Here is a 25,785-nt window from a genome sequence, read left to right on the forward strand (position 1 = left end):
TCAAAATTTTTTTTTTTAATTCATAATTTATAAAATTAAGAAGCTTTAATGCACTCCTTTTTTATTATAGATAAAGAGGAGGAAGAAAAGAAAATAGAAATAACTGAAAAAAATTGACAAAAGAAAATTTTTTTATAAGATAAAAAAAAAAAGAAAACTTAGAGGCAAATAGTTTTTGAAATTGGATAAGATCAAGAAAATGATATAAATGAAATAATGGAAAGCTGTGGTTTTAAATTTACCGATTCAAAAAAAGATTTATCCTCATTAATAAGATGTTTGGTTTTTACAAGAAATAAAGAAAACGAAAATAAATAGATTTGTAAATAAAAAATAAAAGACTATGGGTTTTGTTGTTTTAAATTTCGATAATTATGTTTTGTTGGTTTTGGTTTATGTTTTTTTTTTTATTATAAAATTTTAAATATAATTAAATATAAAAAAGTAGTAAATTAAATAAATATTATTGGTATTGTGTTATTTTTAAATTTCTTCGATGTCACTTTGACTAATTTGATCTTCACCAAGCTTACTTTCACCTTCTTCCATTTGGGAAATAAGCATGGATGAGTATTCTTGTTGATTTGCGCCGCTTGGGTATGGAATTGTAAATACTTTAATTTTTAAGTGTTCACATAATTGTTGAGTGGTGAAATATGCAAATAATAAAAATTGAATGCATGCAACTGCAAATAAGAACCAAAGTGCAGTAGTTTCTTTGATAAAAATGGTTCTAAAATTTAAAATAAAAAAAAAACTATTATTAATATTTAAAATTATAAAAAAATAACTAATTAAATAATTAAACACAAACCCAGAACTTGCTATAATTGAATTAAGTAATACTGCTACCATTGGAATAAAAATTGGATAAGTATATGGACAATCATCGTGACAAACTCTTTGAGTAATATATCTTGATTGAATATAACCAAAAAGAATACCAATAGTCATAATAAAAAGATATGGCTCATCTTTTAATAATGTATTTCTCGAAACTGAAGCCCAGGTTACAATGAGGGCTGTAAAGGTAACAATTGGTAGTAATTGGAGTAAACATTTTGAAAATGGAATTCTATTTTCTAACTTCCATGTATTATTAAAGCTATTAAATAATAAAAAAAATTTATTAGGATTATTAATTTTTGTGGGGTTAAATATATTAAAAATTGAAATTGATTTATAACTTACTTTTGTAAACAAGTAACTGAAGCAGTAACTGAAACAATAATTGTTAAACCAATACCAACTGTAATTTCTCCATTGCCCCAAGTCCAAATTTCTGAACCAAAAATACCTGTAATGATTTCAATAATAATGAATAAAACTTGAGCTTCGGTTGGGCCATTAAACTCACCCATAACTAAAATACCAGCGTGATATTCTTCCCAATGAGCCAAATAAAAAGGCCAAACACCTACAATTAATGTGAAAAATGCCCAGTATGGGCCAATTCTTAATGTTGCTGACATTACAAGTGCAAACATCTTCATTAAAAGTTAAATTAATAAATATGCTGTGTTTGATTATGTTTTTTTTTTTTGTTTTTTACACTTACAGAAACACTTAAAGCATCACAAACATGGTCAAATAACTCTCCCAATGGTGATGATGATTTGGTTTTTCTTGCTTGTTTACCATCGACATTATCTAATGTTTGATAGGCAAAAATTAAAAATGCAACGGCAAAATAGCACCATCTTGGTGCTGCTTCAGTTAATGTGCTACATTTAAAATACATAATTAAAAACATACCAATATTACAAAGTAAACCAACGCTTGTTATAACATTTGGGCTGTGAAAAACAAAAAAAAAAAAATTTAGTTAAATTTAATTTTTTCTTCGTTCGTTTTTACAAATAATACATACGCTAACCATAATGGTGTAAATTCTACACAATAGTTCCACCAATGTTTCAAAAATTTATTTCCGCAAAATGAATTATCTACACCTGAATAATGATAATTAGACAAGTTAGCGATACCCTTCTCTGTGACATATTTAAAGTATTGTGACATTTCTGATAATATATCAGATGGCTGTTCTAATAACCCTCTTCCTAATCTTCTTAAATCGTCAACCTGATTGGTTGAGGATCTGCTGTTTATTAGACGTCTCGTTTTTGAAAAAAAAAAAGAAAAAAGTTTAAAACAAATAAGTTTTAAATTTTTTATCTAGTTTGTTTTGGAGTTGGGAGAATAATAAATTAAAAAAAAAAAAAAAAAAAAAAAAAATAAAAATTTTGAAAAAAAAAATTAATTTTATTTTATTTTTTTATTTTTTAAATTTCTAATATAAACAACAAATAGTTTTATTTTGTGTATTGAACAAATAAATAAATTAATAAATAAATAAATTAAATAAATGAATAGATAAATGAAATGAAATGCAAATGAATTATAATTATTATTATTACTATTGTTTTAAAAAATTAGTTATATACATTAAATTTTTAATTATTAAAATTACAAATTATTATAATTGATGTTGTACTATTAGTACAGTACAACAACATTCCTATTATTATTATAAAAAAAAAATGGTTTTAAAAAAAAAAAATTATTAAAAAAAGTGTGGGTGTGTGTATGTCTAATGTTTTATGTGTATGGATGTGGTTGTGTTATGAGTTTTTTTGAACACCAACTAAAAACACAACCACATATAACCCCCAAAAAAATTAAAAAAAATAAAAAAATAAAAAAAAAAATTAACAAAATATGGAATAATTAGTAATATGAAATTAATTGTTTTTAGAATCTTTAAAAAATAAGTTTATTTAATATTTTAAATTTTGAAATTAATAGTAAAAATTATTAAATAAAAAGTTTTTATTTTTTTATTTAGTTTTTTAGTTTTTATTTTATTTTTTATTAATCTTTTTATTTTTTATTAATATTTATTTATTTTATTAATCTATTTTTTTTTCTGCTATTTTATTTGAATTTTTTTCGTCTGAAAGAAAATCGTATAATTCTTTAGTGTATCCAAATAATTCATTGTCTATATATTTTCTGAATCTTTTTTCAATATCCATTTCTTGTTTACCTTCTTTTTTATCATTTTGAGACATGAATTTAAGTGGCACCCTTCTTTTCCAAATGTGGTCACTATAAAATTCATTTTCAGTTTTGATTCTATTCTTTTCGATTTCATCCATTTTTTCCTTTCTTTTCTCTCTTGTTGACGAGAATTGAATTTGATAACAATTATAAATATTTACATCTTCTTGTTTACATCTATTTTCACCATACATATACAATCCTTGAACAAATCCAATTGGCGCTTAAAAAATTTAATTAAAATTTAATAATTTTATATTGATATAAAAATTATATAAATTAACTTACAATGACATCTAACAAATTTCCTTAAAAAAAGTGAACATGGCATTGAGCCTTCAGGTAAATCTTTTGGGAATTCTATTATGCTTTCTTCTTTATTATATATCAAACCATTATTGGTATGTTCAATTTTATTTGGGGGTATTAAAGTTGTCGAGTCCTCCGAGTTATATATTATTGTAATAAATTCATTATCTTTAAAGTTTTTATACAAGTTAAATTGACTGCTATTATTGTCGTTATTTATATTTCCATTCATGGTTGGGGGTTGTGTTTTCTGTTATATAAAAAAAAAAATTAATGAAAAAAATAAAAAAATAAAAAAATAAAAATTTTTTTTCATTTTTTTTAATAAATTACGAAATTTTTTTTTTTTCCTATCATTGCAAATGATTGCATTACATAAATCATTTTATTAATAAATGTTAAAAAAACCTTTATATAGTTTTAAAAAATCAAACTATAACTTTATAAAATGTCTTAATAATAAAAATAGCAATTTATTTTTCTCACCAGCAAGATCGTTTGTATCTTCAAATATAATCAATGACCAATGTAATAGTAACTATAGTAATAATATAAGGTACTATCTTTTTTTTATTTTATTTTTTTAATTTATAAAATTAAAATTTAAGTATTAATCTTTTATTTTTTAATTATAACGATAGTAATAAGGATGATGTTGAAAATAGTATTGAAAATATTAAAAATACAATTACTTATTTACAGTCATTGGATCCAATAGAATTTCATAAATACTCAAAAATAGATTTGGATAAGGTTAATGACGCCTTTATAAAGTTTGGGAAAACTTCGGGATACAGAAATGTTTTTTCAGATAATATAGATTCAATTATCAATTTAAATTTAGAAGCAAAAAATATAGACATTTCAATAGATTACTTCAATTTCAATCAATTAAAAGAAAATGAACAACCTACATTAAAAGAACAACCAAAACAATTAAATTGCTATAAAGAAACTTTTCATTCAATTTTAATAAAATGTATAGAAACTAATAATACTTCAAAAGCAAAACAACTGTTTTTAGGGAATTTAATTTTTTTAAGGGACTATATAGTATCACCTAGTTTCCTTGAGTTTCTTCAGAGAATGTATGATCAAAATAGCGACTATATAAAGGACATTATCAAATTGTTACAAAACTGTTACATCAAACCAAGGATAACTCTGCCAATTTTTTCAAAATTTTTTTTAAAAAATAATGATATCAATATGGCAAATAAATTCTATAGCAATTTTTTAGGATTAAAATTTCAACCACACGATGAATCAATTAATCTTTTCTATACATTTATGGAGTATTATTATAGAAACAATCTTTTAGAAGAGGCCATCAAACTTTTTAATCAAATTACAGCACAACTCATTAAAGAAGAAGCTGAAGTAAAATTACAAGCCGATTCATCAGTCTATTTTAGAATTCATTCAAAGGTACTCATAAACAACTTTGAAAAAAAGAAGAGATCATACCACAGATTTGTAATATATCAATCATTATTTGAAATGGCCTGCAAGAATAAAGACTATCATCGTTTAGATAGCTTGATTAAAGAAATGATTAATCATAATTATTTAGAGCTCCCATTTGTATTATTTTATAATCATCTACAATACTGTACAGATAATAATAACTTAATTAGATATATAGACAATATAGATAATAGTATAGATAAAATTATAAATAATAATAATATTAATAATAATAATAATAATAATAATAATAATAATAATAATAATAATAATAATAATAATAATATAACATCAATAATATTTTTATATTTATTAAAAAATATTTCAAATTTAAAATCCTATCAATTAGTTTTAATAATCGATTCACTTATACATTTATTTACAAATAGTTCATTCGATAAAGCATTATTTTGGTATACTTATGCAATTAAACTAAATATTTCACCAAATACATCAATGGTTAAAAAACTTACAACTTATAAAAACCAACCAAATAAACTTATTCAATTCTGGAATGACCGTCTTGAAGATATAAAACACTTATCACAAGAGTCCTCAACTTTTATAAATCAAAATGACCCAAAGAAAGTTTATTATCTTTTCACGAAGCTTTTATCAAGCAATTTATTCGAATATAAAATTTATTCAAAAGAATATTTTTTGGATTTAGATCTCTTCGATAGCTCCATCGTTAAAAAAGAATTACCTGCAAGTGATGTTAGCGTTAAGAATCATAACGAATATAACGATGTATTATTAAACACCTTCATTTCAAATAATGAACCAGATTCAATTTTAGAATATTTCGTTACAAATTATTTCAAAAAAAATATAATCCCACCAAATAGATATCTTTTAACAGCTGTTCCAATATTTAGACGAAATACCAAAGATTACATTAAATATTTAAAAGTTGCACCAGACTATATCAAATGCATATCATTCAATCCTCAATACTATAACTCAGTTAGTGTGATAGAGATCAATGAATTTTTAGAAATGGTATCTTTAGAGAACATAATTATGGTTCGAAACTCCACTGTTGCGCTTAATCAAATTTTATCATTTTTAGTCAGAGACGAAATGTGGGAAGAAATAATGCCACTAGTCAAAGCTCTTATATCAAAAGGAATCAAAATTTTAGAGCATCCATCATTATGCGCAAAGATATATTTAAGAGTAAAAACAAAAGTTATGGAGTACCCAAAAGAAATTTTCGATGAATATTTCCTTAAAAAGTTTTCACCCTCAAATCCAGAGTCAGTTTCAATATACAATTGCTACTTATTACATTTAATTGAAGAAAAAAAATACCAAGAGGCATTGGGAATTTTTGAAAACATTGCATCAAAAAATCAACTAACTTTCGATCTTGGTTGTGTAATTTATGGAAATCTTTACAACGAAGTAGACCCACATAATATCAAGGCTTTTATTAAGAAATGGGATGAACTATTAGATATTAAAAAATTATTTGGATTTCACCCACACATTTACTACGAAGAGTTTTTCAAAATTTTACTCAATAATAATCAAAGGTCATTAGTAAAGAAGATTTATGATAGTGTCCCAAATTTTTTTGAAAATATTACAATGGTCACCATCGATTTAATATTAAAAACAATTCCAATCAAAAACCATAACGAATATGTTCAAATTTTCCTAAAGACAAGAAGATTTAATTTTTATTCGCAAGATATCATAGAAAGATTAAAAATTTCTTTAGATTACCTTCAAGAAAATAGTGAAGATTATAAAAAATTATCCGATTTCTTAAATGTATACACACCAGTGCTCTCAACCAGAGAAAGAAATAAAAAAATATTAAAAGAATCTAGCAAAGACTATTTAAATCAGTTAATAGTTTATTTAAACGAATCAAAACCAATAAAAATAAATAAATAATATTTCTTGGGTTAAAATACCACAAAATATAATTTATAATTATACAAAAAAAAATTCTTATTTATTTCATTTAATTTTTAATAATCGTTATTTTATTTTTTAAATATTAAATTCTTTTTCGGTTATTATTATTATTGTGCTTTAGTGATGTTGGGACCAATAAAGTTGAAAAACTAAATAGTAATAGCTGTAAAATAATAAAACCATTTGAAATACCATAATGACTGATACTGGTACCTATTTCTAACCAACTGCCGGTATCTTTAACAAGGAAAAAGAAGTTTATGCTCATAATATCGGTGAGAGCAATTACAATTAAGAAACTACCTGGTCTTGGTACATTCAAACTATTGTTTAATAGTGAGAATGAAACTGCAACCAATAATAATGGGATAAATATTTTGATGATTAATAAGGCCCCCATCAAAAATGGACTAAAAATTGTTGTAAATCTATAAGTTGATGAAATTTCAAAGCTACTGATACTTGCAATATTACCAACACCAAAGAATCCAACATAACAAAAGAAAATCTATAAAAAAATTAAAAATAAATATTAATTTTAAATATTAATTAAATAACTGCAAAATAAAATTTAAACTTACATAGAGAATTGCTCTTTTAATATCTTGTTGAGTTATATTAATGTCATTAATATTACTTTTAATTGCAGATTTTGAAAAAGATAATGAAGTTGATGGTTCATTATTGGATGTGATTGAGACTAATTTTGGATAAAGACGACTATCGGTTTTTAATTCAAAGTACATCCATAGAGTAAGATTTAAAACCAAGCACCCAACAAATAAAACTTCGTAAGAGATTGACAATAAAAGGAATGGAACTGAAATGCAAAGATAAAGGAAATTCCAATGGTCATAAAAGCCCTTTCCCCTATAAATTGATAAAACTACAAAACTGGATACTAATAAAGCCCAACTAATTATTTGATTGAAATATGGTAACCCAATCTTTCTTGACAAAGCGGAATCGGTACTATAGACAATATAACTTGATAATAATACAACAAACATCAATACAGAATTAACTATTGGTTTTGTATTTTTACTTGCACCACCAAATATATTTAATGTATAGTTTAATAATGATATAATAAACAATAAGACGCCACCAAAGCAAACTAAGTTTGTATCATTTCCATAATCAATTGGTAATAACGGGAAAACTGACATCATTAAGCATGAACCGAACCAAAGGAGTTTGAGTTTTAAAGATTCATTTTTATAGAATGTAAAAATTGAAAAAACACCAACCAATGTGTAGATTAATGATAAAACGCTACGATAGAAATATGAAACCACCAATAACTCCATTACTGAAACAGCTGCTAACACAATAACAATGAAATTCTTGATGATTGATACATTAGTGGTTGTAGTTGTGGATGATAATAATTGACCACCACTATAAATTCCCTTTGATGATTGAATCTGTGCAAAGCTATCCTTTAAAAATAAATAAAGTGGTACAATATTTGCTGGAATTGTTTTAGCCCAGAATAAAACTAAGAAACTACAATAGAGATAATAAAGAACTGGCGCATCAGTTACGTAGAGGAAACCAAAAAAGCAAAATGAAGTAATGGCGATTAAATAAGATGAAAGTGTTTCAAATCTTTTAATTTGACTTTGAAGTTGTTTAGCATTGCAATTATAACCAATTGATGTATAGTTATTGATGACATATAGTGAAAGTGTAATAATCCAACCAAAATAACCCAAAGTGATGACAGTCATAAGGAATGGACGATCATAAGTTTGGAAATAATTTAAACCTTCTAAACAGAGTTCAATAAAATTATGGCATAAAATTTGAGCCTCCTCAAATTGACGAGTTGCAATAAGTTGATCAATTTTTGCAATTGTTTTGCTGGCATCTTTTAGCTTTGTGAATGGACTAAAGAATAAAAGAGTTGATTTTTGTTTGCTATCGGATTTAACTTGGTACATTTCCCAAACTTGAAGGGTATTGGCATAGAGAGCAGCAGTGGTATATTCTGGTGAGTTTTCCGAAAGAACTTCAATTGGTAAAACACCAACGGAATTAAGTGGAGATGGTAAACCAATCAAAGATGTCATTAATGGAGCAACATCGGCCTGTGAAACATCTGATCTAAAAAGATGTGAAAGCTTCCAATTATCTGGTGTGAGTGTGTCGACTGGTAGTTTTTCTTTTGCTTTACCACGGAGTGATGCAATCTTTTCAGTTTGGAGATTTGATGGTAATGGACCACGAAGACCACTACCCCATGTAACAATAGGTGTTTCGGTATTTGAACGCTCGCCATCGCCATGTGAGCCCCTATTACTCATACCATGGTCACTTGTGAAAATGTAAGCTGTTTTTTGGTCACCATAAAAATCCTCTATTAAATTGTATATTTTTTGGACACCCCTATCAACTAATTTGATGTTAGATAAATACTCGTCAGAATGTGGACGATATGCATGACCATTGGTATCTAAACCTAAAAGATGAAGGAAAATTACAATTTGATTACTTTTTAATTTTCTATTTAATTCTTGATCCTTGGTCGCATTCTTGAATAGCTCTTCAATTTTTTCGAATACCCACATATCTAAATTTGAAGCATCTGCACCAAAATCTTCAAACTCTTCGGCATAAACTTGTGTTTCCATAGTTTTTACATTATCGGAGAACATTAATAAAACATCAGGACTTCCATAACCCCATGAATATTTAGTTTTATTAAAAAGATGATCAAATTCTACTGGATTAGATTTCCAACCCTTTGTGACTGCACTAACATCTTCGTAAAAACCTGCAATCAATGCTACATGACCTGGTCTAGTTTCGGTAGGAACACGTGTGTGTGAAATACCCCATGAACCCCTATTCTCTATAATACTTCTTAAAAAAGGAGCTCTTGAATGAAATTGACCTTGATTTTCCTCCAATTCATAAAATCTATCTGCTCTTAAACCATCAGCTAAAACAAATTAAAAGGGTAAAGTTAATAATGATGATATTTTTTTATTTATTGATTACTTGATATTTTAAATGATATACATTACCGACAAATAAAACAAGTCTGTTTGCTGGTGGAGTTAATTCGATTTTGTGTGGGGTCATACCATGTACCAATGGAGATCTAAAATAAATATCAAATATACTGAGAGTGTATGATAAATGAAAAACAATACCAATTAAAACTATTATTAAAATTTTAGAATTGAATTTAGTTTTATAACTATTATTATCTCTATTTATTGTGGCGTCGTCATTTTTTGATATTTTTGAGATATTTGATGATACAATATGATACATTTTGAAAATTACAAATATTTAATTTGGGTGTGAACAATGAAAAAAAAAAATAAAGAAAAAATAATAATTTTTGAATTTATATTGATTTCTTTTTGGTTTTTTTTTTTATTTTAATATATAATATATATATTATCTATACCCTAATTAAAATTCATAATACAAGATAAAAATATACCTATTTTATTTAATTATTTGAAGATGAATAAATTACAAAAAAATAAAATAAAATAAATTAAAAAAAAAATTTTTAAAAAATGAATTTAAAAAAATTTAAAAAAATTTTTAAAAAAAAAAATTTTAATTTTAAATAAAACGAAAATTTCATTGTCTTATATGGAAAAAGAATATATATAGTATATATATTTAATTAGTGATAAAAAAAAGAAAAAGATAATTTTTATAAAAACCAAAACAATTGTAAGTATTTCTTCCCTTATTTGATTACTTTATTAATAAAAAAAAAATTAATTGATAAAATTTTTAAAATAAAAAAATTAAAAAAATTAAAAAAAACTTTTTATTTTTATTTTTATTTTTTTTTTAAATTTTTTTGAATAGTATAATTTTTCTTTTTTTTTTTTTCAAATAAATAAATAACATTTAATATATATATAAGCTTTATATATTAATAATAATAACAACACTATTATTTAAAATAAACCAAATATTTAATAGTATCTCTTTTTTTCTTTTTTTATTTTATTTATTATATATTAAATCAATTGACACCAAAAAGGAAAAACTAGAAAAGAATAGAAAAAAAAAATAAACTTTAATACATATTTTCATTTAATCAAAAGTCGGAAGAAAAATGAGAGGTATTAAAGGTGGAGTATGGAAAAATACAGAAGATGAAATTTTAAAGGTTGCTATTATGAAGTATGGTTTAAATCAATGGGCAAGAATTTCATCATTATTAACACGTAAATCACCAGCTCAATGTAAAGCCAGATGGTATGAATGGTTAGACCCAAATATCAAAAAGACCGAATGGAGCAAAGAGGAAGAAGAAAAGTTATTACATCTCGCTAAAATTTTCCCAAGCCAATGGAAAACTATTGCACCTTTAGTTGGTAGAACATCAGCACAATGTTTAGAGCGTTATAATAAATTATTGGATGAGGTTCAAAGACAACAAGATGGTGAATCTGGTACCGGTGAAGAAAATGATCCACGTCGTCTTAGAATGGGTGATATAGACCCAACACCCGAAACCAAACCCGCTAAACCTGATCCAATTGATATGGATGAGGACGAAAAAGAAACTTTATCAGAAGCCAAAGCTCGTCTTTCAAATACCCAAGGTAAAAAAGAAAAAAGAAAATTTAGAGAAAAACAATTAGAGGAGGCAAGAAGATTGGCATTTTTACAAAAAAAAAGAGAATTAAAAGCAGCTGGTATAAAGTAAATATAAAAACTATCATATATTAATATGCACACTATATCTTTATAAATTCGTAAACTAATTCATATTTATTTTATTTTTTATAGCTATAACCCAAAAAAGAAAGGCAAGGAAACAAGTTGGGACTTAAATAAAGAAATTCCTTTTTATCTTAAACCAAAAGCAGGGTTTTATGATGTTCCAGATGAAGAGTTAAGGGATGATCCAAATAAAGACCAAGAATTTATTGGAAAAAGAATTGATCAAATTGAAAATCCAAAATATTTAGAAAGACAAGAAAAAGCCAATAAATTAGATGATATTAAAAAGAAAAAGAAGGAGTTGTTCGATTTACCAAAAGCCATAGCGGATGTTTCAAAACTAAATGATGTCGAGCATACTGTTAAAAGATCAAAAATGGTATTACCAGAACCTCAACTCACTGATGATGATATTCAAGAAATTGCAGATTATGAAAAGATAAATGGAGGTGAAGGTTTAAGTAGTGATGGCTTCCCAGTTCCAGCCCCAAGAACACCAGCCAACACAATTGCAAGAACTCCAGTACGTGAGGATACAATTATGATGGAAGCTAAAAATCTTTTAGATCTTTCAAATGCTCAAACCCCATTAAAAGTTGATGTAAGTGCAACACCAAAACCAAAGCAAACAACCACCACCACTACCACATCATCAACACCATTAAGAACACCAAATCCATTATTAGCACAAACCCCAAATAGAAAAAATGTGGATTCAGAAACATCATTTAGTAATGAAGATAAATTTAAAAAACAGCAAAACAAAAACCAACTATTATCAAGTTTAAAGAGCCTACCATCACCATCAATTGAATATAAATTAGAATTACCATCAGAGGCCCCAACCATTGAAGAGGACCAAGAGATTGAGTTGGATAGCTCTGAAACCCATATAAGAGAAGAGCAACAACTTAAACATAAAGAGCAATTTAAACTTAGAAATAGATCAACCGTATTAAAAAGAAATTTACCAAGATCAAGAAATCTATTTAAAATTATTGATGAAAAGCATTCATCAAAATCAACAGATCAAAATATTGTTCAAATCGATTCAACCAAACCTTTAGATAGTCAAATTGTAAAGATCATTCAAAAAGAAATCAATAAAATCATCTCACACGATAATATTATTTTTCCAAATGACTCCCAAACTCCATCACTTGATAATGAAGATAAGGATTATGAATATTTCTCTCAAAACGAATTAATCAATGCTGACAAACTTATCAAAGATGAAGTTGAACAAATTAAATTAGAACAAAACGATCAATTATCTGTTGAACAAATTTTAGAAAGAATTGATGAATTTAAATCAAACTATACATTTGTTATAAAAGAAAATCAATTTGTTGAAAAATCATTAATAACAAATGATCAAAATATTCAAAATCTCAAATTTGATTTTGATGTATGTATAACTATAAATAATAATATCACCAAATAATAATATAATATTGATACTAATACTTTTCTTTATTTTAGAAAACATATAATAAAATCAAAATTTTATCTTCAAAATCTGTAAATCTAGAAAAGAAACTAAATATTTATAATGGTGGTTATCAAAAGAGATCAAACGATATTATTAAGGATATTGGTCAACTTTATGATCAATTGGAACATTCAGAAATCGAACTACAATGCTACACCGCCCTCAAAAACAATGAAACTGTTCAAATGGAAAAACGTTTAAAAACTATCGAAAATGATGTATATGATCAATGTGAAATCGAAGCAAGACTTCAAAATAAATACTCAAACCTTTTAAACGAAAGAAACTCACTTAAAAGATCATTAAAATAATAGCAATAATATTATAATAAAAATAACATAATTAGTTATAAAATAAAAATATTTAAAAAAAAATCACACACCCACATCACCCAAAAATAAAATACATAACATAGATAGATAATGATACACCATTAAAATTAATTTAAATAAAATAAAAGTTTTGTAAATATGAAATTATTATCTTAAAAAATAATAGCAATTAATAACTTCTTTTTATAGTTAACTTTGAACTTTACAAATATTTTTATTTTTATTTTTATTTTTATTTTTATATATTTATATTTTTTTATTTTTTTATTTTTTATTTTTTTTATTTTTTATTTTTTATTTTTTTTATTTTTTATTTTTTATTTTTTATTTTTATTTTTATTTTTTATATTATCGTTAGCATCTTATAGAATCAAATCTTTGTTTGAAAAGAATAAAAGTTCATTTATTTATATAATAACATTTACATTTTAAAATATAAATTGTTAGTATTTATTTTTTTTTTTTTTATTTTTATTTTTTTTTTTTTTTTTTTTTAATTTACAAATAAAACAAATTATTATTATTGTGTTCAAAAACTTATTTATTTCTTTTTTTTTTTTTTTAATTTTTTTTTTTTTTTTTTTTTTTTTTTAATTTTTTTAATTTTTTTTTAAAAATTTTTAAAAATTTTTAAATTTTTTTTCATTTTTTTTACACTCAATATTTCAATAACATAATAACATAGTCGGTATAAATTCATTTTTTTCTATTATAATATTTTTGTTTTTTTTATTTTTGTTTTGATTTATTGTTTTTGGATAGTCTAAAAAGAATAGCCTAAAATACATATAGATAAAATAAAACAAAAACAAATAAATATAGTTATAACGTTAATGAAATTCAATACCTATAAAATTTTTTTTATTTAAAAAATAATTTTGTTTTTTTTTTTTTTTTGGTTTTTTTTGGTTTTTTTAACTTTTTTTTTTTTTTTAATTTTCACAAAATAACTTTATTTTGTTTTATATTAATAATAATTTCTTTTATTTCAATTTAATAGTAGCTAGGTAAAGAAAGAAAGTAAAAAAGCAGTAGATTTTTTTATAAAAAAGTTAGTTTAATAATAATAATAACAATATAACAAAATGTCAATAAACAGACAATCATTTAATCAGCAATCACCAGTTTCTCCCATCAAAAATCAAATGAACTCTTCACCAACACCAGATTCCATTTTTATGCAACAACCAACAGGGAATCCAACAAATAGAGTCGGTCAAAATGGTGTTGCAACAAACGGTATGATGAATGGAGGTGGAATCAATACAAACTTTGCATCCAACTCATCACTTCCTTCTACTTCTAGATGGGCTGGAGTTCCAAATCAACAACAGCAACAACAATCACCACAAAATAATTATCAATATGGATTTTCACAACAACCGCAACAAACCAATAAATTAAACAATAGTAATAATAGTATTAGTTATGGTCAACAATCACCACAGCCACAATTAAGAAGATCATCAGAGTTCAGTGGATGGAATTCTTATAGTAATAACAGCAATAAAATGAACTCTATGATGAAAGCACCAACAGGTGGTTCCAATTCATCATCTTTAAGTAACAGTAGTAATGGTTTAGGTTCAGGAGGTAGTAAAACCAAATATTCTAAAGATGAACTTTTAAATCTTTATGACCCAATGGCAAAAATTCCAGAAAATTTAATTTCCCACACCCATATCCTCTCAGAAGAAGTTCAACAACCAATTAACTTTAGCTTTGATAATAACCTTTCAAAATCAAGGGACAGAGCCAGAATGGGTGGTGTTGGTAATATGATGAATAGGGGTGTTAGAAAAGATAGTAAGTTCAATAATTTTATGTAATAAAATAAAATAATTAATACTAATTTTTTTATATTTTTTATTATTATTAGTGTCACATGATAGAATGAAGAAATATTCACCATCATCATCCCAATCATGGAGAAATAAGGATGATGAAAGAAAGGTTTGGTATTATTTAGATCCACAAAATTGTACACAGGGTCCATTCAGCAGCATTGAGATGGACTCATGGAACAAAGCTGGCTATTTCACACCAGGTTTAATGGTTAAAAGAGGCGAAAGTAACTTTGTAGAGTTAAAGAAGCTCTTAGTAGTTTATCCAGATTCACCATTTAGTTCCATTAGCGATCTCAAGCCTTTTGAAAAGGAAGATACCAGCAGCCACTCCACCGAAAACGAAGATGATGATTTGTTACGTAGCGAACATGATTCTTTAGAGGAGGAAATTGAAAAAAGATTTGAAAAAGATCTTTTGAAACCAACTTTATTTGACGATGTTAAGAAGAGTAAAGATAATTTTGTTCCACTCGAATCACCAACTTCATCATCCCAACCTATCTCCAGCCCATACATTGTTGACTCTGCCCCAATTGAAAGAACTGGTTCTCCACCATATAGCTCATCAGCAGCACCAGCAGCACCAGCAGCACCATCTTTATCATCATCAACCAATACAACAGCACCATTTGAATCATTATCACAACAGCCACCACAACAACCACAACCACAATCACAACAACAACAACAAATGTGGCAACAACAACAACAACAACAAATGTGGGATTCTCAATTACAAAATAATAATAATAATAATAGTAATAATAATAATAATAATAACAACAACAATAACATGGGTATGGGTAACTCCAATGATCAAATTTATAAATTCATGTTAATCCAACAACTCCAAATGATTCAACAAAAGGTTATAATGTATCAACAATACATAAATACACTTGCCCATCAACAACAACAAATTCAACAACAACCACAAACCCCACAAACTCAAAGCCAACTCCAACATCTTCAGCAACAACAACAACAAACTGTCCAACAATCTATGGTTTTACAACAAAAATATATGCAAATCCAATACCAAATTCAACAACCTTTTTCACCATTCCAATATCAACAACAACAACCATTCCAATCTCAACAAATTTTACAACATATGTTCCAACAATACCAACAAAGTCCATTCCCACAATTCCAATACCAACAACAACAACCATTCTCATATCCACAACAAGTTGAACAACATTCTGAACAAGTTGTACAACAAACTATTGAATCAGTTGAGCAAAGTATTATTGAACAAGAACAATTACAAACTCAACAAACAGAACAAGTCGTTATTGAACAACAACAAGAGCAACAAGAACATCAACAACAAGAACAAGAGAAACCACAAGAAATTCAATCACAAGAAATTCCATTACAAGAAATTCAAAATGATGAGCCATTAGCTGAAGAAATCATTGAACAAAAACCAACCGAAACCATTATTGCTTCCACTAGCATAGCTTCCCAAGAAATCACCGATAATGAAGTTGTTTGGGGTAAAACTTCTACCATTGTTGAAAGCAAGAATACCACTGCTCAATTAAAAGTTCAACAAGAAGAGTTAAAAACTCCAGCTGAAATTGAACAACAAAACTCTTTTGAAAGTATTGAAAAATCAACCAGTTCATCTTCATTAATGGAAGCTCCAATTTCGATGGCCAACCCATGGGCCCCTACCGAAACTGCCCCAAAAAAAAAATCATTGGCCGAAATTCAAGCCGAAGAAAGAGAACAAAAAAAGAAAGAAATGGAGGAAGCTAAAATTCGTTCAATTGAAAACAATAAGACCCAACCAAACAATGTTATGAAATGGGCAGGTGCAGGTGCTCCAACTTGGTCAGTTGAAACAGGTGTTAGATCACTTTCACTCAAAGATATCCAAGAAGAAGAAATCCGTGAAAAGAAAGAATCACCAATTGTTGATAATGCCTCAGATTTTGAAAGAAAGAAACCAGTTTCACTTTCAGATGTTATGAGAGAGCAAGCCAAAGAAAAAGAAAAGAAACAACAAGAACAACAACAACAACAACAACCATCACCACAAGAAAAACCATTTAACCCATGGACAGTTGACGAAAAGAAATCATATTCTCCAGTTACTATTGGTCTTTCATCACAAGATTCTAAAAACAACTCTAGCAAAGTATCCATCAGACCATCCAATAATGATGTTTGGAGTGAACAAAACACCATCTCATCATCATCCTCCACTAAACCATCACTCTCTGTTAGAGGTAATGCTCCATCTCCAGTTTACACATCAAATCCAAATGATTTCCCAACCCTTAATATTCTTCCAAATAAACCAACCACCATTGTCAAAAATAGTAACCCAGTATCAAACATCAAGAAAACCACTGTTACTGTACCAGGCCAAGCTAGACCAGATTTTATTAAATGGTGCCACCAACAACTTAAAGCCTTAACCAATAACGATGTCACCGTTATCACCGAACTTCTCTGTAGTCTTAAAACCGAAAGCGAAATTCGTGAATGTGCTAAAGAATGTTTAGGCTACACTTCAGATGTCGATAACTTTATTAATGATTATCTTTTAGCTAGAAGCGACGAACCAGGCCTTACCTTTGAATCATCATCACCAGTTATTACTATTCCAATAAAAAAGCAACCAAAATCTCAAACAGCCTCAACCACAGCCTCAAAACAAAAAAAGAAGAAATAAATAAATAAATAAATAAATAAATAAATAAATAAATAAATAAATAAAAAAATAATATAATATAATAAGTATAATAAATAACAAAAAAGAAAATATAGAAATATAATATAATATAAATTAAATTTTAAATATAATATAATATTTAATAAAGTATTTTTAATATAAGAATTTTAAATATAAGTTTTAGATTACAGAATAAAGTTTTTTTTTTTTTAAATACATTGTTTTATTAAATACTTTTTGTTTTTCATTTTATTTTCTATAATAATCATTTTAAATAAATAAAATAATAATTATATTTATTTTTATTAATAAAATGATGGGATAAATGTATTATTATTTATGTTGCTAATATTATTATTTAATTCTTTTTGATATAACTTTAAAAATGAAAAGTCATCACCATTACCACCAAACTCTAAAGAATTTTGTGATAATGAGGATAAGGAGGAGGAATCTAATATGTCATCTTTTATATGGTTTGAATTATCATTGATGCTGTTATTATTAAATATAATTCTAGATTTAACCTTGAATAATAAAAGTTGGAGATTTTGGACACCAAATAAGTAACCATCGTCTTCGGTAGCATCTTGCTCGTCAATAGGAATGGCATGGGCAAAATCGATCATTTTAATGTCATTTTTCAAGCATTTTCTTTCTAAAGAGTTGGTTGATGATGATGTTGAATTGCCTCTATTGTAGTTACTGTGGCTGCTATTTGATAATGTTTCATCTATATCAGAGTCCATATCGCTAGAGAGAAAAGATTCATCTATATCTTCATCGGGACTAAATGTATCATCTGAAGATTCATCCATAGACTTAAAAATATCACCACTGTTTCTAAAATGGCCTGAACTGTTACTGGGGCTATTTGGTCTTAATATTTTATTTATATTATCTTGAATCTTAATATTATTTTGATTTGGTGAGTCATTTGAAATGTTTAAAAGTGATGTGGTTGGTGATTGGGAGGGGGTTGTCATACAAGATGACGAGTTTGAATGGGAAGTTTCGACATTGAATTGTGACATATTAATATCTATACAATTTGTATTGCTATTTATAGTGTTTTCATCGATTGCTGTATCTTCACTACCTTCATAGATAATTAATAAGCTGCTTGAATAAATTTTAAATGGGAACTTTTCATTTTTATTTGATATAATACCTAAATTAATTTTATAAAAATTGGATATTAATATTTTTTTTCTTTTCTAAAAATTCAAAATTAAATTTTAAACTTACATTCTATTTGACTTAATTTTTCTATAATTGAGTCCAAAAGCTTAACCCTTTCTAAGTTTAATATTTTGTTGTTTTTGTAATTATTATTCTTTTTACTATCATTATTATAAATATTACTTGTAAAAAAGTTGAATAGTGAATCTTCCAAAGTTTCAGTATTTAGTGTTCTTCCATAATATCTATCGAAAACTATATTGCCAATTTCTGGGCTAAAAATTTTCATTCCACAAACTCTTATACCTAAAGTTGTAGAGGTTGTTGTTGAACAAATGGCGCCACGTTGTCTAGTACCAACTTTAATATCTACTATACATGGTTTTTTATAATTCTTTGTTAAATCTTCTAAGACTATATATCTCTGTTGTGTGCCACTTGGATGTTTACAATCTTTTGGTTTTTTAATATTTTTACTATTAACAATACTATTGTGATTATAATCTATATTTATGCTATTGTTACTATTATTAATATTATTGGTATTATTATCTAAGATTTCTTCATTTTTTGATTTTAAAACTTCAATGACCCCGTAATATTTGGCTAAAAATGGTGAGATGAAGAAACTATGTATATTATCTTTTTGTTGTGTAAATTGATAAAACTGAAGTTCTCGATTTATTAAAGGTTTGCAAATATTTCCTTCTATTGAAAGCATTGCTGAATGTCCCCCGACTTGATGCGGAAATTGATCGATTACTTTATTATCATTATTATTTAAATTATAATTGAAAAATTTTCTTTCATCTTTACTGTTTTTATTGCTGTTGATGTTGCTGTTATTATTATTATTATTATTATTGATGGCAACACTATTGCTATTAATATTATTATTGTTATTAATATTATTGGATGATTGTTTCGAGTTTACTAAATAAAATATATGCATTGATTATTATTCTATTAAAATTATTTTAATTATAAATATATATTAAAATATATAGAGAGGAAGAAAAAGGAAAAATATATAAATAATAGAAAAAAATATAAAAATGGAATAAAAATAAAAATAAAATAAAAAAAGAAAACTTTTTAAAATTTAAGTTTTAATAGATTCATAAAATTTTTTAAAATGTTTATTTTTAAAAAATTCCCAATCTAAAAATTGATGTAATATTATATTATATTTGAAATTATTTTTATTTATTTAAATTCTAAAACCTATAATAAATAAAAAGAAGAAAAGAAAAAATAGAAGAAAAAAAAAAAAGGTAAATATTAATAAATCTATTTAATTAAAAGTTTAAAATTATTTTATAAAAAATTATATTAATAGTAATGGTAAAAATAATAATACAAATAACTTATTAATTATTATTAATTTATATTATTTATTAATAAAATTGAATGGAACAATAAGGTAATATGTATAAAAAATTGTTGGTGTATAAATATTTTATCTATGATTATATTTTTTAAAATTGAAACAAATGAAAAATGTTGATGACAATTTTAACAAAAATTAAAAAAAAAAAATAAAAAAAAAAAAATAAAAAAAAAATAAATTAAAGCATACTCTTTGTGTGTGTGGGGTTTAAATTATAAATATAATGTTTATAAATAATTAAATATATATACACTAGAATAATTTTAAAGCAAATATGGTTTAAGAAAAAAATATGGATTAAAAAAAAAATAAAATAAAAAAAATAAAAAAAAAAAAAAATAAAAAAAAACTATAAATAAAATTATGAATATATAGAAAATGAAAAAATAAAAACAATAAAAAAAGAAATTTAATATGCTCTATCGAAGCAAATATAAAATGGTGTGTTTTTTAAAGTTTAAAAATAGGTATGGGGGTTGAAATAAAGTGTGGGTGTGTAATGTATTAATTTATATGAGTGTATATGTATGGGTTGTGTGGGTGTGTGAATGTGGATAAAAATAAAAAATTAAAAACAAAAAAGAAAATAAAACAAAAAAAAAAAACAAAAAAAAAAAAAAAAAGGAGAAAAGAAAAAAGAAAAAAAAAGAAAAAGAAAAATAATATTGAAAAGTTATGTATATATAATTATATAAATATATAATTATATACTTTTTATTTTATTTTTTTAATTAATATAATCTTAGATAGATTATTTCTTTTAATTATTTATTACCAATAAAAAATATTATTATGATTATTATTATTATTGTTACTATTATTTTTATTATTATTATTAATCAAAATATCAATCTGTAAAAATATTAATCATTTAGTATCTTTATATATTTTTTTTTTACTTACCTATTTTTTAAAAAATTAAATAAATAAATGAATAAATATTATATGAAATTTTTTTGATAACTATCTTGATAAAAAATAAAAAAGTAAATGTGAAAAATTTTTTTAATTTATAAAAAAATAAAATTTTTAATTTATAAAAAATAAAAAAAAAAAAAATAAAAAAAAAAATAAAAAAAAAATTAATTAATTTTTTTTAATTTAAAAATTTTTTTTTTTTTTTATTTATTTTTTATTTTTTTTTATGATTTTTTTTTATTGTGTGAAAGTCATTTTAATGACACCATTGTAAAATCATTACTGTTTTTATAAAGAAATTTTTGAATTTTAGGGTAATTATCGATATTTTTAGGTGCAAGCAAAGAAATTAGCAATGACAGATAATTTAGTAGTATCATTCAAAGACTCTTCAATATATGAATCAGATGTCAATATATTAAAAAACTCAAATCAATGGCTTAACGATTCTATCATATCATTCAAAATCGAATTTTTAAAAGACAAGTTATTAGAAAAAAATGAAAATAAACAATTGGAAAAAGAAATTCTTTTATTAAGCCCAAGTATTATTTTTTTATGTTCATTTGTAGATTCCGAACAAGAAGTTCTTGCAATTCTTAGCCAATTAAAATTAGAATCAAGAGAATTAATATTTATACCATTAAACAATAATAGAAATCCAGAGATTATTGGTGGAGGTTCACATTGGTCTTTAATGGTATTTGTAAAGAAATTAAATCAATTTTTATACTATGACTCTATGAATCGTTCAAATTCCCAAGATGCACTTTTTGTTATTTCAAAATTTAAATTTTTATTAACAAACTCTAATAAAAACTTAAAAGGTAATTATTATTTTTAAAATAATATTAATTATAAAATAAATTTTATTTTAATTAATTTAAAAAATATTTATAAAATATTAATTTTTTTTTTTTTAAAAATTTCTTTTTTTTCATAAATTCCCTTTTTAATTTTCCAAAACTTTTGTTTTTATTTAATTTTTTTTCTTAATTTATTTATTTTTTTATTTTTTATTATTTTTTAGAATATATTAATTTCCAAGCAACACCTCAACAAATTAATTCACACGATTGCGGATTGTATGGATTGGGAATGATGGAGGAATTATTAAATATTATAATTGACAAAAAAGAAAAACATCCAGATTTAGACTATAGCGATATTTTATTGTCCCCATCAACCAAAGAAATTATATTCAATATTATTACACCAAATTATATTAAAGATAAAAGAACAGAAATTTTAAATCAAGTTTACAGTTTAAAAAAATAAATAAAAAATAAATAAAAAATAAATAAAAATAAATTTTCTTTTTGAGATTAAAAGCTAGTTTTATATTTATTTTATTCTATTTATTATTCTATTATCTATTGTTTTGTTTATTTTTTATATTATATTATTTATAATAAATTTCTTTTTTTTAACCATTTGATATTATCATTTATCATAAATTCTAAAGTTGAATATTTATAGTTTAGTTTTTCAATTGCTCGTGTAGAATCTATATTGAGATCGATTGATTGAAAAATAGCCAAAACCATTGTAAGATAAGGTGCAGGAGATGGGTTGGATTTTGAAGCTTTGGTACTACTTGCAGATAATATTGAGTTTGGTGAAGTTGGATCGATTGCTTCAGATGATATGGGTTTAATCATTGTGTTTTTACTTCCAAACCAATTTTTAAATAGATCATTCTTTTTACCAATTAAAACCAATGATAGTGGTGAAGTAACTTGGACATGTTTTTCAATGTTTAACTGGAATAAAACTTGTTCGTATAATTCTTTCCAATAGTATGCATTACCTCCAATTACAAACTCTGTGCCTGGTTTAGCTACTTCAGCAGCTTTAATATGGGCTCTAGCGCAATCTTCAGCAGAACAAAAAGTAGCTTTTGCTTGACCGCATCTTATACTTGATGATGACTCGTTTGCAATCATTAAAATAATTGAACCTACACCAAACTCATCATATCTACCAATAATAAAACCTGGTGATACTACAACTACATCTAAACCTCTACGCATTGCTTCGTCTACATATAGTTCCGCAATTCTTTTAGTACGAGCATATTCTAATCGTGGGAAATTCTTTTTCGATGTTAATTCATTGATACCTGGTGATGAAAAAGAGTTCTTTGCTTTATTTGCTGTTTTATTGTCTCTAGTTTCTTTACTACTACTAAAAACATCATCGAAATCAAATGTGGCAATAGATGATGTATAAATTAATCTTTGAACTTTTCTCGAAATGCATGCTTCAATTACATTTGCTGTACCATTAACATTGATTTCATATTGTTTTTCTGGTGAATCACTATCAATTGCTGCTGCTAAATGAAATAAGAATGTGCAGTTATCTGGAATTGCATTTAATAATGACTCATAGTTGGATATATCACCTTTGACTAATTTTAAATTATCTTGTTTATTGAGTATTTTTGCTATTGATTTTAATTCTCCAACTTTTTTTGATGATCTGTATAATGCATAGACTAAATAATCATTTTCTTTATCCGATAATAATTGTTCTACTAGATTGCATCCAAGAAAACCTGTAGCACCCGTAACAAAAACAGTCTTCATTTTCTATATTCAAATTTTATTTTATATTATTTTATAATTGTATTTGTATTTATAATTATTATTATTATTATTATTATTATTGTTATTATATATACAAACAATATAGTAAAAAAATTAAATAAAAAAATAAAAAAATTTTTTCTCTTGGATTTTTTAAAAAAAAAAATTTAATTTAAAAAAAACAAATTTTAATTTAATTAAAATTTATACTAAATTATAAAAATATTAAAATCATTATTTATTTTTATTATTTTTATTTTATTATATATCTACATGAATGTATCTCTATTTTCTTTTCTTTTATTTTATTTTATTTTTTTTATTTTTTAAAAAAAAATATTTAAATTTTTAAATTTATTTTTTTTATTTTTTAAATTTTTATTTAAAAAAAAATTTTAATTACTAAAACCGCGAAAACGAATGGATATAAAGCAATATGAAATAAAAAATAATAGTAATAATAATAACAACAATAGTAATAATGGTATTGATAATATGGATAGTCTATTAAGATGTCCGATTTGTTACGATTATTTTAACACAACAATGATGACAAAATGTTCACATAATTGTAAGTATCAATAAAAATTAATATTACAAATAAAAAATAGTTATTTTTAACCAAATTTTTTCAAAGATTGTTCATTATGTATTAGAACTGCACTTTCTTTTAAAGAAAGTTGTCCTTCATGTAGATTAGATTGTAATTCAACTCAGCTATTAAATAATAGACATTTAGATCTATTAGTTCAAAATTATAAAAAATATATAATAGATCTAGAAAAAGAGAATCAAAAAATGAAAAATAATTGTAAATGCATTAATAATAATAATAATAATAATAATAATAATAATAAAAATAATTTAGAAGGCAAGAATTTAGATAAAAAATCAACACCCAAAAAAAGATTATCATCTTTAGAAGAACCTTTAGATAGTAATAAAAATAATTCTGTAAATACAAGTTCTCAAACATCACCAAATAAAAAAATAAAAAATTCATCTCCACCCTCCTCACAATCACCAACACCAATGATGACAAGATCTCGTTCAAGAAATAATAGTATAGTTGTTATTGATCAAGAAAAAGAAAAAGAAAATGAAAAAGAAAAAGAAAAAGAAAAAGAAAAAGAAAAAGAAAAAGAAAAAGTTGTAGATTTAGAAAGTGAAAATAAGGTTATAGACGATACTAATCCAGATAAATTAAATGAAATAATTATAATAAATGAAAGTGACACAAGTAAAAATAATGCAAATACTATCAATACTGTAAAGGAAGAGGATGATGGAAAGTTATTATGTCCATTGTGTAATATAAGAATTGTAAAGGAGTTTATTAATATCCATGCAAATGAATGCTTAAATGATGGCGAAAAAAAACAAAATAATTTTAAACTTAATCATTATAATTTATTTAATAATAATAATAACAATAACAATAACAATAATAACAATAACAATAATAACAATAACAATAACAACAGCAACAATACAAATAGCAACAGTAATATTAGCAACAATAGTAATAGTCAATATAATCCAACAAATGGAAAATATTTACCAAAAATAGTTTACTCAATTATGAATTCAAAGCAATTAAAAGATGCATTAACAAAACTAGGTTTAAAGACGAATGGTGATAGACAGGCTTTAATTAAAAGACATAAAGAATATATAACAAGGTTCAATGCTGAAGTGGATAGTTTAGCGCCAAAATCAAGTGAGGAAATAACGACAGAGTTATACAAGAACGAAACTGAAAAAAAGAAACCACCCAACTCCCATTATTTTGACCAAGACAAACAGTTTGAAAAATTAAAAAAAGAAATTTTAGATAGAAATAATAAATAATAGTTTATTTAATTTTAA

At 24.5% G+C, this 25,785-nt stretch overlaps 10 protein-coding genes across 10 annotated transcripts; 5 read left to right on the forward strand and 5 right to left on the reverse strand.

Moving 5' to 3' along the window:
• Positions 1-360: 360 nt before the first annotated feature.
• DICPUDRAFT_94272 (uncharacterized protein) lies at positions 361-2,019 on the reverse strand (the record flags this gene model as incomplete). Its single annotated transcript, XM_003286806.1, has 5 exons — positions 361-733; positions 815-1,105; positions 1,192-1,487; positions 1,559-1,796; positions 1,871-2,019. The coding sequence occupies 5 exons, from the start codon at positions 2,017-2,019 to the stop codon at positions 484-486; spliced, it is 1,224 nt and encodes a 407-aa protein (XP_003286854.1). The 3' UTR covers positions 361-483.
• Positions 2,020-2,909: 890 nt separating this feature from the next.
• On the reverse strand, positions 2,910-3,601 carry DICPUDRAFT_150849 (uncharacterized protein; the record flags this gene model as incomplete). The annotated part of the gene is made up of 2 exons (XM_003286807.1): positions 2,910-3,283; positions 3,349-3,601. The coding sequence occupies 2 exons, from the start codon at positions 3,599-3,601 to the stop codon at positions 2,910-2,912; spliced, it is 627 nt and encodes a 208-aa protein (XP_003286855.1).
• Positions 3,602-3,764: 163 nt separating this feature from the next.
• DICPUDRAFT_77713 (uncharacterized protein) lies at positions 3,765-6,741 on the forward strand (the record flags this gene model as incomplete). The annotated part of the gene is made up of 2 exons (XM_003286791.1): positions 3,765-3,925; positions 4,011-6,741. 2 exons carry the CDS (start codon positions 3,765-3,767, stop codon positions 6,739-6,741), a joined length of 2,892 nt encoding a protein of 963 aa, XP_003286839.1.
• A 106-nt stretch (positions 6,742-6,847) lies between these two features.
• On the reverse strand, positions 6,848-10,050 carry DICPUDRAFT_150851 (uncharacterized protein; the record flags this gene model as incomplete). The annotated part of the gene is made up of 3 exons (XM_003286808.1): positions 6,848-7,273; positions 7,347-9,712; positions 9,798-10,050. 3 exons carry the CDS (start codon positions 10,048-10,050, stop codon positions 6,848-6,850), a joined length of 3,045 nt encoding a protein of 1,014 aa, XP_003286856.1.
• Positions 10,051-10,861: 811 nt separating this feature from the next.
• DICPUDRAFT_77715 (uncharacterized protein) lies at positions 10,862-13,278 on the forward strand (the record flags this gene model as incomplete). Its single annotated transcript, XM_003286792.1, has 3 exons — positions 10,862-11,454; positions 11,542-12,883; positions 12,958-13,278. The coding sequence occupies 3 exons, from the start codon at positions 10,862-10,864 to the stop codon at positions 13,276-13,278; spliced, it is 2,256 nt and encodes a 751-aa protein (XP_003286840.1).
• Positions 13,279-14,384: 1,106 nt separating this feature from the next.
• DICPUDRAFT_150853 (uncharacterized protein) lies at positions 14,385-17,835 on the forward strand (the record flags this gene model as incomplete). Its single annotated transcript, XM_003286793.1, has 2 exons — positions 14,385-15,105; positions 15,179-17,835. 2 exons carry the CDS (start codon positions 14,385-14,387, stop codon positions 17,833-17,835), a joined length of 3,378 nt encoding a protein of 1,125 aa, XP_003286841.1.
• A 305-nt stretch (positions 17,836-18,140) lies between these two features.
• Positions 18,141-19,969, reverse strand: DICPUDRAFT_150854 (uncharacterized protein; the record flags this gene model as incomplete). Its single annotated transcript, XM_003286809.1, has 2 exons — positions 18,141-19,006; positions 19,084-19,969. The coding sequence occupies 2 exons, from the start codon at positions 19,967-19,969 to the stop codon at positions 18,141-18,143; spliced, it is 1,752 nt and encodes a 583-aa protein (XP_003286857.1).
• Positions 19,970-21,680: 1,711 nt separating this feature from the next.
• DICPUDRAFT_87334 (uncharacterized protein) lies at positions 21,681-22,603 on the forward strand (the record flags this gene model as incomplete). Its single annotated transcript, XM_003286794.1, has 2 exons — positions 21,681-22,152; positions 22,356-22,603. The coding sequence occupies 2 exons, from the start codon at positions 21,681-21,683 to the stop codon at positions 22,601-22,603; spliced, it is 720 nt and encodes a 239-aa protein (XP_003286842.1).
• A 43-nt stretch (positions 22,604-22,646) lies between these two features.
• Positions 22,647-23,916, reverse strand: DICPUDRAFT_54525 (uncharacterized protein; the record flags this gene model as incomplete). The annotated part of the gene is made up of 2 exons (XM_003286810.1): positions 22,647-23,447; positions 23,514-23,916. The coding sequence occupies 2 exons, from the start codon at positions 23,914-23,916 to the stop codon at positions 22,732-22,734; spliced, it is 1,119 nt and encodes a 372-aa protein (XP_003286858.1). The 3' UTR covers positions 22,647-22,731.
• A 420-nt stretch (positions 23,917-24,336) lies between these two features.
• DICPUDRAFT_77720 (uncharacterized protein) lies at positions 24,337-25,767 on the forward strand (the record flags this gene model as incomplete). The annotated part of the gene is made up of 2 exons (XM_003286795.1): positions 24,337-24,487; positions 24,554-25,767. The coding sequence occupies 2 exons, from the start codon at positions 24,337-24,339 to the stop codon at positions 25,765-25,767; spliced, it is 1,365 nt and encodes a 454-aa protein (XP_003286843.1).
• Between the last annotated feature and the right edge of the window lie 18 nt (positions 25,768-25,785).

The sequence above is a fragment of the Dictyostelium purpureum genome (assembly GCF_000190715.1).
Source record: "Dictyostelium purpureum unplaced genomic scaffold DICPUscaffold_81, whole genome shotgun sequence".
In the NCBI taxonomy this organism is placed as follows: Eukaryota; Evosea; class Eumycetozoa; order Dictyosteliales; family Dictyosteliaceae; genus Dictyostelium; species Dictyostelium purpureum.